An 11,139-nucleotide genomic window follows, 5' to 3' on the forward strand; every position below is an offset into this window, starting at 1 on the left:
CTACCGCTGCTGCTGGAGGCCTGCTCCTCGGTCAGTGCCTCCACAGTCCTAGCGCCGCTGCCAGAACTCTGCCGCTCCCTTCCCGTGGCCTGGTGCCGCCGCTGACTCCGTCCACGCGGCAGGGACGCCGCCAATGTCATCAATCTTCACAGCATAGTGCGGCCCCCGCTACCTGCTTCCTCTCCCACACAGTAGGGATGCCGTTGATGCAGCCTTCCTCCTGGACTCTCCATAGACGTGGGCGTTTGCCTCTTCTACAGATTTAAAGAGCCAAATGTGGGAAAAGCCCTGTGGCCCCAACAGATGACATCATCTGCCCTCACCTGGATCAGCCCTATAAAAGGGCTCTGCTTCTTTCCCTCAGGGCCTTCGGATCTGGTCTTCATAGTGTTCTGTGGTCTTCCTTACGGTCCAGGTCCTCCATGGTCTTCCTGTGTCTTGATGCTCTTCGTTCCATGTTGTTCATGTTCCTGGTCTCCTTTGTCTTGATGTTCCTGGTCTCGTTCCTCGTCGGAGCTCCTTCGTTGCTTGTTCCTTGTTCCTGATGTTCCAGATGTCCTGATGTTCCAGATGCCCCAGCATCCAGATGTCTCTGTTGACCGATGCTCCAGTCCTGACTCCGTCTTCCTCATCTCCAGCTCTTCATCCAGTTCCCAGGTTCCTTGTTTGTTCACCTTTCTGGGTGTGCCACAATTGTAATCCGTGACCAGCCCATGGGGGGCTGTGTAGGGCACCTCGTGGCACAAGGCCTACCTCCTTGTCTGCAGCGCAAGCCTCCGGAAGGCTCCTGTTTTTAAATGCCGAGAATCCTGAGTTTTGAATCCTGTCCCAGTCTTTGGAGTTCCTTGTGCCTGCTTCTGTCCATGCCCAAGACTCTGCCAGAACCTGTTCCGCGACCAGCCACAGGCGGCTGTGTAGGGCGCGCCTCGGTGCAGGCCTCTCCTGAATCTTTGTCATGTCCTGGCTTCAAGTTCCACTGCTTCGTCTGCTTTGCTTTCAGTGTGGTCCGCGACCAGCCATGGGCGGCTGTGTAGGGTGCGCTGCGATGCAGCACTCACCCAGTACTTTCTCCTGAGACCCTCCAAGCATCCTGAAACCTTGTCTGAGTCCTCGAGTATCCTGAGTCTTCGTCTGAGTCTTCTAGTTCCTGTCTTGTCTTGTTCCTGCCCTCAGCCTCCGTCTGGCCTCACGCACTTGTCATTCCCAAGCGGCGGGTCCAGAAAGGCTATTGAGTGGCCGGAGGGCTACTCTCGAGACCAGCATTGCGTTCCTGGATCTCACTAGTGCGTATAGGTCCAGTGGAAGGCTGAGCCTGCCTTGTTCCTCTTCCAGACGTTGCTTGCCTTGACTTCAGTCCAGCCTTGCTCCTGCTCCGCCCGTGCTTGTACTCGCTCACCTCTCGTGGTGTGTCTTGGGGCTCCTCCCTGAGCCACGCCGTGATCCAAGAGCTCACGATCTCCCTTGAGAAAGCGACTGCGCCTCCGCGCTCGCAACAATCTCGTCACAAGCAGAGGCCCCCACCTGAGACCTGCCGGCCCCAGTACCCAAAGACTCAACCCAAGGGAAACATGGGCTGGTAAAGGTGAAGCTCCAGTTGGGCCTCTGCCCCCGTCTGAGTCTGCCTGCCAACAGCGAGGACCTGCAGGGCTCCTCCCTGCAAGTAGCGACACCTCCCCCTCGGCCCAAGGGTCCATGCTCACAACACGTGGGTCCCACCCTGGGTGGGTGGGTCCCACCCTATGATGCATCTCAGCTTGTTAAATATATACTCTTTCGGTTACTCTGCTCTGCAGAGCTTGAATGTTCCCTCTTTTAAACAATTTTATCTTCAGGTTACTCGTAGCTGTGCTATTTCAATAGCAGGGCCAATTCTAGGGAATAGTTTGCTTTTTGAACTTTGGGAAATAAAGGACTGTAAGTGGTCGATATTCAAAAGCCAGTTAGACGGATAACCCAACACATAATCAAGCTGTGGAATCTATTGCCAGAGTATGTGGTTAAGGCGACTGGACATAGCAGGCTTTGGAAGACATTTGGACAAGTTCCTGGAGGAAAAGTTAATAGGATTTTATTAGCCAGGTAGACTTGGAAGAGCTATTGCTATCCCTCAGGCCGATACAGAAAAACGTGCGGGAGAGCCGGCGAGCGCCCGCTCTCCCGGAGCGCGCACAGGCCACTCTTCTGGGCGCGCGATGCAGAAAGCCTAGGTATGTAAAATAGGGCTCGCGGTAAAAGGAGGCGCCGGGGACACTAGCGCGTCCCTAGCGCCTCCTTTTTGACAGTAGCAGCAGCTGTCAGCGGGTTTGACTGGCGTCGGTTCTCAAACCCGCTGACAGCCACGGGTTCGGAAAACAGACGCCGGCTAAATTGAGCATCCGTCTTGCGGGCCGCGGGCAGATTTTTAATATTTGGGTTTTTTAATTTTTAATTTTTTTTTTTAATTTTGGGACCTCCGACTTAATATCGCTATGATATTAAGTCAGAGGGTGTACAGAAAAGCAGTTTTTTTCTGCTTTTCTGTACACTTCCCCGGTGCCGGCCGAAATTAACGACTGCCTTTCGCAGGAGTTAATTTCTGAGAGTAAAATGTGCGGCTTGGCTGCACATTTTACTTTCTGTATCGCGCGGGAATAACTAATAGGCCCATCAACATGCATTTGCATGTTACGGGCGCTATTAGTTTTGGGGGGATTGGCCACGCGTTTTCGCTTAACCCCTTACTGTATAAGGGGTAAAGCTAGCGGGTCGAAAACGCGCGGCCAAACGCGGGTTAACAGTGCGCTCCACTGGAGCGCACTTTACTGTATCAGCCTGCCTGTGAGTGAGTAACAGGAAATAGATCTACTTTATGGGACCTGCCAGGTACTTCTGACCTGGACTGGACACAATTAGAGACAGGGTGTTGCGCGCAGTGAACCATAGTCTGACCCAGCATGGCATTTCTTATCTTCTTATGTTCCCTGTGCCACCTGGCGAATACTGTCCATCACTGCAGCCTCAGCACTGCTTCCCTATGCTTCTTGTCAACACTGCTCTGCACTGCAGCCCCATCACTGCCACCTGCTAGCCACTGCCCAGCACTGCAGTTCCAGCACTGCCTCTTGACTCCGTGCGCCCAACACTGCAGCCCCCTCTGCTGGACACACTCCTTCACTGCAGCTCAAGAGCTGTCTCAGGCTTTTGAATCTCAGACTGCCGGAGACTGGAAATGCTGAGGATGCAGGCATTCGCAGCCACAGCAATGGGGAGAGTCAAGAAGTTTTGTGTATTGAAAGGCCTAATGGATAATGATCTAAGAATAGCCCTGTGGAAGAGCTCTGGAAGCCGTGTCCATCTCTCTCTGCTGCATTACTTACCAACAAAGGGAAAAGCTATCAGGAAGGAAGAGGTTCTCAATCCCATCCTTCAACACAAGGTTTTCAGAATATCTACAATGAATATGCATAAGATAGATTTGCATGCATGGCCTCCGTTGTACGCAGATCCATCTTATTCATATTAATTGTGGACATATCCTGAACACCTCATTTGCAGGCTGTGTCCCGAGAATCCTGGGTCATAACTTGCATCTGCTTATTCTTGGTACAACTTTCCCGTAGCTCGTCTCCCCCATTCCTCAGCAGACTACAAACACCAGCTCCCTCTCCTTCAAAAATTCACTCCCAACCCCCCCCGCACACAGCCTGCCATTATACATAAAACACAGCATCCTGGGCCCGGTCCTTCAAACTGAACCTCCGTGCTGGGTGCTGAAGAGGGGGAAGTGACGAGCCCCCCCCCCCCTCCCCTTTTTTTAATTTCTCAACCGTGGTTTCCTTCAATAAACGGACTCCGGAAATGAGGAGCTGGATCACTGAGTCAGGGCCCCCCCCCCCCCCCTGTCATTCTGAAAGAGGATTGCGAAAGCCAAACGCCGGGTGCAAGAGGAAGGCGACACCAATCCTCTTCATTCCGAGTTGGACTTCTCGCTTTCCCTGAACACGTCAAGCCAAGCACTGCTTCTGCGAATGAAAAGCAAAGCTGACTGGTTGCTGCACATGTTCGCCTTTGGTCCCCTGGTTTACCGCTCCTAACACAGAGTAACATAGTAGACGATGGCTGATAAAACCCAGCCGCCTAGCTGCCAGCCAGAGAAGCTCGCCAAGTCCATTTTTGTCGCCTTTCCATCTGGGGCCCTAGGCTTTACCAGCAAGCTCTGTAATAGTCTAAACAAGTGTTGTCTAAACATCTGGCCACTTATGCCCCCTCCCCCAGTGCTCTCACTGGATGGAACCCAGCTACCACCACCCTGCTGGCATTGACACGGTTGGTTTCTGGGCAGCTTTAGCCCACTGGTTCCACCCCGGCTCCCGGTGATCATGCAATCTTTATCTGTCATAAGAACATAAGAAATTGCCATGCTGGGTCAGACCAAGGGTCCATCAAGCCTAGCATCCTGTTTCCAACAGAGGCCAAACCAGGCCACAAGAACCTGGCAATTACCCAAACACTAAGCAGATCCCATGCTACTGATGCAATTAATAGCAGTGGCTATTCCCTAAGTAAACTTGATTAATAGCAGTTAATGGATTTCTCCAAACCTTTTTTGAACCCAGCTACACTAACTGCACTAACCACATCTCCTGGCAACAAATTCCAGAGCTTTATTGTGCGTTGAGTGAAAAAGAATTTTCTCCAATTAATCTTAAATGTGCTACTTGCTAACTTCATGGAATGCCCCCATGTCCTTCTATTATTCGAAAGTGAAAATAACCGAGTCACATCTACTCGTTCAAGATGTCTCATGATCTTAAAGACCTCTATCATATCCCCCCTCAGCTGTCTCTTCTCCAAGCTGAACAGCCCTAATCTCTTCAGCCTTTCCTCATAAGGAAGCTGTTCCAGCCCCTTTATCATTTTGGTTGCCCTTCTCTGTACCTTCTCCATCGCAACTATATCTTTTTTGAGATGCGGCGACCAGAATTGTACACAGTATTCAAGGTGTGGTCTCACCATGGAGCGATAGAGGCATTATGACATTTTCCGTTCTATTCATCATTCCCTTCCTAATAATTCCTAACATTGTTTGCTTTTTTGACTGCTGCAGCACACTGAGCCGACGATTTTAAAGTATTATCCACTATGATGCCTAGATCTTTTTCCTGGGTGGTAGCTCCTAATATGGAACCTAACATCGTGTCCTTTTTTAAATCTCCTTATCACCTCTCCCCTTGCCTCTGAGGTTCAGGGAGTGAATAATAGTGCATGCAAGATGAATTCTGCTTGATAATTACTTTTGCCCACTTCCATTGGTTCATGGGTGCATTCCTGTCTAACTTTCAAGAGGGACCTGGTCTTGAGAACAGTCATCTGTACTTCTGGTTTACAATTTCTTACTGAAAGTGAAAGCAAAGCAAACTCTCTGCACCCTGCTGAATACCTTTATGCCCCCTCCATACACATTATTGTCTTCTCCTTCCCTGCACGCTGGTGATGGTCCCAGGTGACTTGAGTTGTGTACTGATTGTTAGACCCAGGTCTGATTACCGGCCTTCACCCCCACCCCAAACAGCTTACAGTCAAATGCTGAGCCCAGGATATGTAAGTGAATTGGTGGCTGTAGTGGGATTGGAATCTTGGTCTACAGGTTGCACAATTCTGCATTCTACCTGCTAAGATACACTGAGCAGCTCCCAGAGAGCACTGGGAGGAAGAGAGTGTAACGGCAGATTTCACAATGTATGAGGCCAAAAGGAAGAGAGGGAGAGAGCTGGTAGAGGTTTCTACCTTTCTGCATGTAACACTGACAACGGAAGATCAGTGCTGAGCAGCTCTTGTACCACGAAGTCCACCCTTAGTCACTTAAAGACAGGAGCCACGTGGGAGCCACCCGTACTTCTGCGTGGAACATCCCACAAACCCTCCAGTATCCAAATCCAGCATGGACAGCCAAAGTCAGTTCCTGCTTGTGCTGGGGATCTTTGCTCTCCTCTTCACTCTGCAGGCAGGTAAGCAAAATAGCATTCGGAAAGCTTAAGGCTCTGCTGTTCTCACCTGTAGAGCCAGACAACTGACCTAATAATATGGACAATTACTGTCTGTCGCAGAGCCTCCTCCTTATTACAAAACAAGCCTGAAGCCACTTTGTTCTAAAGAGTATATGTCATACCTAACAGGATCCCTGTGACACATATCGTACAAAACTTATTGCAGGGACTGTGACTTCAATGTGCTATAACCCTGAGGCACCACTGTACGTATATTTCCACTACACAGTGAACAGGGCTGTGCACAAGAAATCACCTGCTCCAAAGAGCTTAGAATAGTGAGCACACAGATTGATGTAACTCGTAATTGGGGTTGCCAACTGGATTGAGATTCTCAGGACAGGTTGATCCAGTTCTGTAGGGACTTGTAGTTCTGGCTTTATTTACCTATTTATATCCCGCTTTTCCAGGCACTGCCTATTACAGTTTTTTTAGAAAAGTAGGACTTCAAGTCCCTGCATGCAGTGGGGTAAAACCAGGATCAGATCAGCCTGCACTAAAAAATCTGGCGTAAATTGGCCACCCTCCTCGTAATCTGAAGCTAATAATGCAGATTAGGGTAGCGAATCTGTTCTCTGCATACTGCAAAAGTCTTTGCTTGTGAGTTCACAATATCTTTCTCACTGATTCAAATTCAGATAACTTTATTGGCAAAACATTTTTACATGTCACCTTGTGTAATCTGCTCACTGTTAAAAAAAACCTTTTTAAAAGCGACAAACTCAAAATAGGAACACATAGGAAACACATAATTTATGACTCTAAGCATATAAACAATGTAAAAAAAACCCATCTTGTAGTGAGATTATTGAGGAATTCAGAACCGGAATAAATTTAGATGTGGTGCCCTGCTCTGTTTATATCCCAGGCCGACGAGCAGGGGGGCTCTGCCTGCCAGAAGTCACAGCGCTGGCGCCGCGCGGAATCATTGACACCGTTACAGCGACCTCAGGTCGAGGACAGGGAGGCGATTTTCTGAAAAGCCTCCCGAGTGAGGGAGGGGTGAACACCATCCTGCTGCTGGCACATGGAGTGATGTTTGCACTCGGGGATCTAGCAATGCACTGTTAGTCCTTAAGGTCAAAGAAGTGAGCACATCCGAAATGTCTTTTTAGTCCAGCATCTGGGCTTGGAGGGAGCTGGAGCCTTTGCTAGTTCAGGCTCTGAAACTGGAGCTGGTACTGGATTGGATGCTTTTTCTGGGTCTGCTAATGGAGCTGCAGGTGGTTCTGTTTGCAATGCTAGAGATGGGGGTGGTTGCTGCTTCTAGTATTGGAGCTGGTCCTGTTCGCTGTCTCTGTACTGAGGAAGCCTTGCTGAGCTGTAAGAAGCTGCTTGTATCTGCCACAGGTGCCCTGCAGGGCAGGATCATCGGAGGAAGAGAAGCCAAACCACACTCCCTGCCCTACATGGCTTCCCTCCAGTCTCTGGGCAGGAACATCTGTGGGGGTGCCCTGCTGCAGAGAAAGTGGGTGATTACAGCTGCCCACTGCTTTGAAAATCTGTAAGTTACCGATGCTCTATAGTTACCCTCCAGAGCTAGCATGTGACACAGCCCCATTCCTGCTTAGCTAAGCAGAGATACATCCCGAGGAAGGGCAGACAGTGCAGGTTACACGAACTCATCTCTTCGCCCTCTTCCTCCTGATATTCTCCTCCCCTTTCGCTTGTTCCTAGCCTGCCTCCCTCCTAGTTTTCATCTTCCCAGAGCTGGAATCCCTTTCATTTTGGGGGGGCTTTTCTTTTTTTTTTTTGTTGTTGATCACAGAAGGCCCGAGTCTGTGCAGGTTGTGCTCGGTGCTCACTCGCTGACCGCCCAGGAATCCTCCCAGCAGACTTTCGGTGTTCAGGCTTCCATCAGTCACCCGAACTACAACCCGGAGACCGGCGAGAATGACGTCCATCTGCTCAAAGTGAGTCCCGGGTCTCCTTCCTCGCGTGTTGCGAGCGCGGAGCTGCGACCCCGCTCTTCTCTGGGCTCGGGATGAGGCCTTAACGTGGCCACGTGGCTGGGCCAGCGCGGCAGGGGGGGGAGTCAGGAAGGGGTGGGGGGAAGGATCGGGCTTGCTCACGCGTCTACTGACCCATGGGGGAGAGGGGGCGAGGCAGCCTTGCAGCGGCATGAAGAGGATGCGGCGTGCACAGCGGCTTCCTCTTTCTTCTGCTGCAGGCTGGCTGGGGGGAATCGCCCTCCGCACGCAGCTGGGTTAAGTTAGGCGGCTTTTTTTTTTTTGTCGCAGCTTAGCAGGAGTTGTTGCAGATCGCAGGTTTTTTTGGCAGAACGGTCTCAAGGAGGATGAATGCAGAGCGACCTAACCTACTTTAAGGACTCCTGGAATGAGGCCAGAGGAAGAAGGTTTCATTTGAGCAGATTCAATTAAGAACTCTTCTGGATCGGTCTGGCAGCTTGTAAGACGCAAGCAAAAAAAAAAAAAAAAAAAAAAAAGCAGCTGGGTTGGTCTGGCAGGCTGCGCGCATAAAAGCATTTAAAACAATCATGGGCACGCATAACCGGGTCGGTCTGGCAGGCTTCAGCACTCCCCGCCGCGGCCGGGTCGGTCTGGCAGCCGGACAGGCGTGCCGGCTGCACGGGACGATCTAGGTTGACCATTAATTGAGTGAATATATATATTGTAAGCCGAACCCTTAGATGGCTAGGATGCATAAGGTGTAATTGTACTTTGGAATTATACATAAAGCTGCGGCCAGAATTCTTCCACAAAGAGGCTGTCTGCTGACTCTTATTGCATGCCCTGTTACATGTTGCAGGGACGGGGGAGGGGGTGGGGTGTAACAGGGGTTGCAGTGCCCAGGTAATACATGGCTTTCTGCAAGCCCTTTATCCTCCCCGTGTACCTTGAGTGATTTACCTGACACAGAGCTCTGCGAGTCATAAACTTTATCCATGTGTGAGGTTTAATGTATTTTTTTTTAATTATTTTAATTAGAGTTAGCAAATTCCTGATTGTTAGTCTGACAGATTCTGCTTCTGTCTATGGCGTTGCATCCTGGAGGTGGCTGCCGGCCATGGTTAACCTGATGAAGGGTGTGTAATGAGCCCCCTCTAGTGGAACGATTGAAAGCTGCAGCTTGGCCAGCAAACCTTGTTATTCCCAAGTTTGGGTGCGTTTGCCTACAGATCCTGTGTAGAAGTGCACATTTTGTTATCATTTTCCGTTTTGTTTTGTCTTTGTGGGATTTTTTTTTTTTTTAAGCTGAACAAGGCAGCTTCCCTGAACAATTTTGTCAGAAAAATCTCGCTCCCTACCCAGGGTGAGGATGTCACCCCTGGGACTAATTGCACAGTTGCTGGCTGGGGGGACACGTCGGACTTTGAGACACAGCCCAGCGCCCTCATGGAAACCAACGCGGATGTGATCAGCAGGGCAGCCTGCAACAGCTCCTGGAGAGGAGGCATCACTCAGCACATGGTGTGTGCCACCAGCCCGGACAGAGTCCCCAGGGGCTTCTGCTCTGTGAGTACCAGGGAGATGTGCTTTTCTATTATTTTATATTTACATGCACAGTTCCACTTCTTTCATTTGAAATTAGCATTACAGGTAGCAAAATGCCCCATTCCTGCCACCCTTTCTTCTCTCTCTTCCTCTCCACCTCCCCCTCTTCTCTCCATGGAAGATCTGCACTAACCTGCCTCTGGCCTTGGTTTGCAGGGGGACTCGGGGGCACCCCTCGTCTGCAGGAGACAAGCAGTGGGGATTGTGGCTTTCTCGGGATTCCGGTGTGCGGACCCTCGCTTTCCAGATGTTTACACACGGGTCTCAGACTTCATCAGCTGGATGCAAGAAGTCATGAAGAGGTTCTGACGGGTGATTCCGGGTCAGGAGTGCCAGCTACAGACCCTTCTTCTACTGATGCTGGAGTGGAAAGGCATTGTGAGGCAAAAACAGGAATCATAAGAACATAAGAAATTGCCATGCTGGGTCAGAGCAAGGGTCCATCAAGCCCAGCATCCTGTTTCCAACAGAGGCCAATCCAGGCTAAAAGAACCTGGCAAGTACCGAAACACTAAGAAGATCCCCTGCTACTGATGCAATTAATAGCAGTGGTTATTCCCTAAGTAAACTTGATTAATAGCCGCTAATGGACTTCTCCTCCAAGAACTTATCCAAACCTTTTTTGAACCCAACTGCACTAACCACATCCTCTGGCAACAAATTTCAGAGCTTTATTGTGCGTTGAGTGAAAAAGAATTTTCTCCGATTAGTCTTAAATGTGCTACTTGCTAACTTCATGGAATGCCCCCTAGTCCTTCTATTAACTAAGATCAGGGGGACACTCTGTCAGCCAATAATGTTATGAAGGTAAATACGTCCTTTTCTTTAATAGTACTTACAATGCTAGCTAGACGCATACATTCTAAAATGCAAACAAGCCTTTTTCTTTGTCCTTTCTTCTCCGGTGTTTCGGCCTTCTAGCAGTGCTGGGGATGTTCTGGTAAACTCCGGGATCCCTGAGCGAGGAGGAGGTCTACATAAACTGCCTTTCCAAGCCTTGCAATATTCTGTAAAACTGCAGTGTAAATCATGTCCATACAAGTAATCCAGGGAAGGAACTGAATTAAGGAAGGGGTCAGATTGAAAGCCAGCCACTGATGATGGGTTTCCGATCTGAGGAAGTTCAGTTGCAGTCTCCGAATCTTGTGCTGCTGTGGCTGGCCCAGATTCCTTTCCAAACTGGGTCCTGGCACACCAGAAGGCCTTTTTAAACTGTCCATCTTGGTTGGGATTGGCTTCTGTTTGACGATGGTTGCCGCAGTTAAACAGAAATCAGTTATATGTTGCAGGCAGGCTCAAATATAAGCAATTAAGAAATCTTTATGTGACAATTAAAAAAAATTATTATTGATTGTTGAATCGAATGATTTTTAAATTGTAAACCTTTTTGATGTTATTATGAAAGGCTGTATGTGATGTTAATAATCTACACTAAATTGCTTCTGATGGGTTGTGAATTATCTTAGTGTTCTTGTCTCTGTTGCATATAATGTTGATGTTCCTCCTTTTGTTAATGTTGGAGGTCTTTTCATTCTGATAACTTCTTTGGTCAAACACTGATGAAAGTCCTGCTGTGATTCATTTCGTAGCTGCTGTCT

At 49.4% G+C, this 11,139-nt stretch overlaps 1 protein-coding gene across 2 annotated transcripts; it reads left to right on the forward strand.

Annotated features, from left to right (window-relative positions):
* The first annotated feature begins 5,785 nt into the window (after window positions 1–5,785).
* Window positions 5,786–10,043, forward strand: PRSS57 (serine protease 57). 2 transcript variants are annotated; one of them, XM_029613771.1, is made up of 5 exons: window positions 5,786–5,987; window positions 7,377–7,530; window positions 7,795–7,939; window positions 9,242–9,502; window positions 9,698–10,043. In XM_029613771.1, the coding sequence occupies exons 1-5, from the start codon at window positions 5,921–5,923 to the stop codon at window positions 9,848–9,850; spliced, it is 780 nt and encodes a 259-aa protein (XP_029469631.1). In that variant the 5' UTR covers window positions 5,786–5,920; the 3' UTR covers window positions 9,851–10,043. The 2 variants fall into 2 exon arrangements, with proteins under 2 accessions (XP_029469631.1, XP_029469630.1); XM_029613770.1 differs by lacking the exon at window positions 5,786–5,987 and having other exon boundaries at window positions 6,589–7,530.
* The last annotated feature ends 1,096 nt before the right edge of the window (window positions 10,044–11,139 follow it).

Source organism: Rhinatrema bivittatum, chromosome 8 (genome assembly GCF_901001135.1).
Source record: "Rhinatrema bivittatum chromosome 8, aRhiBiv1.1, whole genome shotgun sequence".
Lineage (NCBI taxonomy): Eukaryota > Metazoa > Chordata > Amphibia > Gymnophiona > Rhinatrematidae > Rhinatrema > Rhinatrema bivittatum.

What these genes read in the sequence shown, in the direction of transcription:
- PRSS57 (XM_029613770.1), top strand. Translation starts at nt 7,217, where the DNA reads ATGCTTTTTCTGGGTCTGCTAATGGAGCTGCAGGTGGTTCTGTTTGCA. An exon ending in ATGACGTCCATCTGCTCAAA is followed by an intron (nt 7,940 to 9,241) that starts GTGAGTCCCGGG and finishes TTTTTTTTTAAG; the next exon opens with CTGAACAAGGCAGCTTCCCT. An exon ending in TCCCCAGGGGCTTCTGCTCT is followed by an intron (nt 9,503 to 9,697) that starts GTGAGTACCAGG and finishes CTTGGTTTGCAG; the next exon opens with GGGGACTCGGGGGCACCCCT.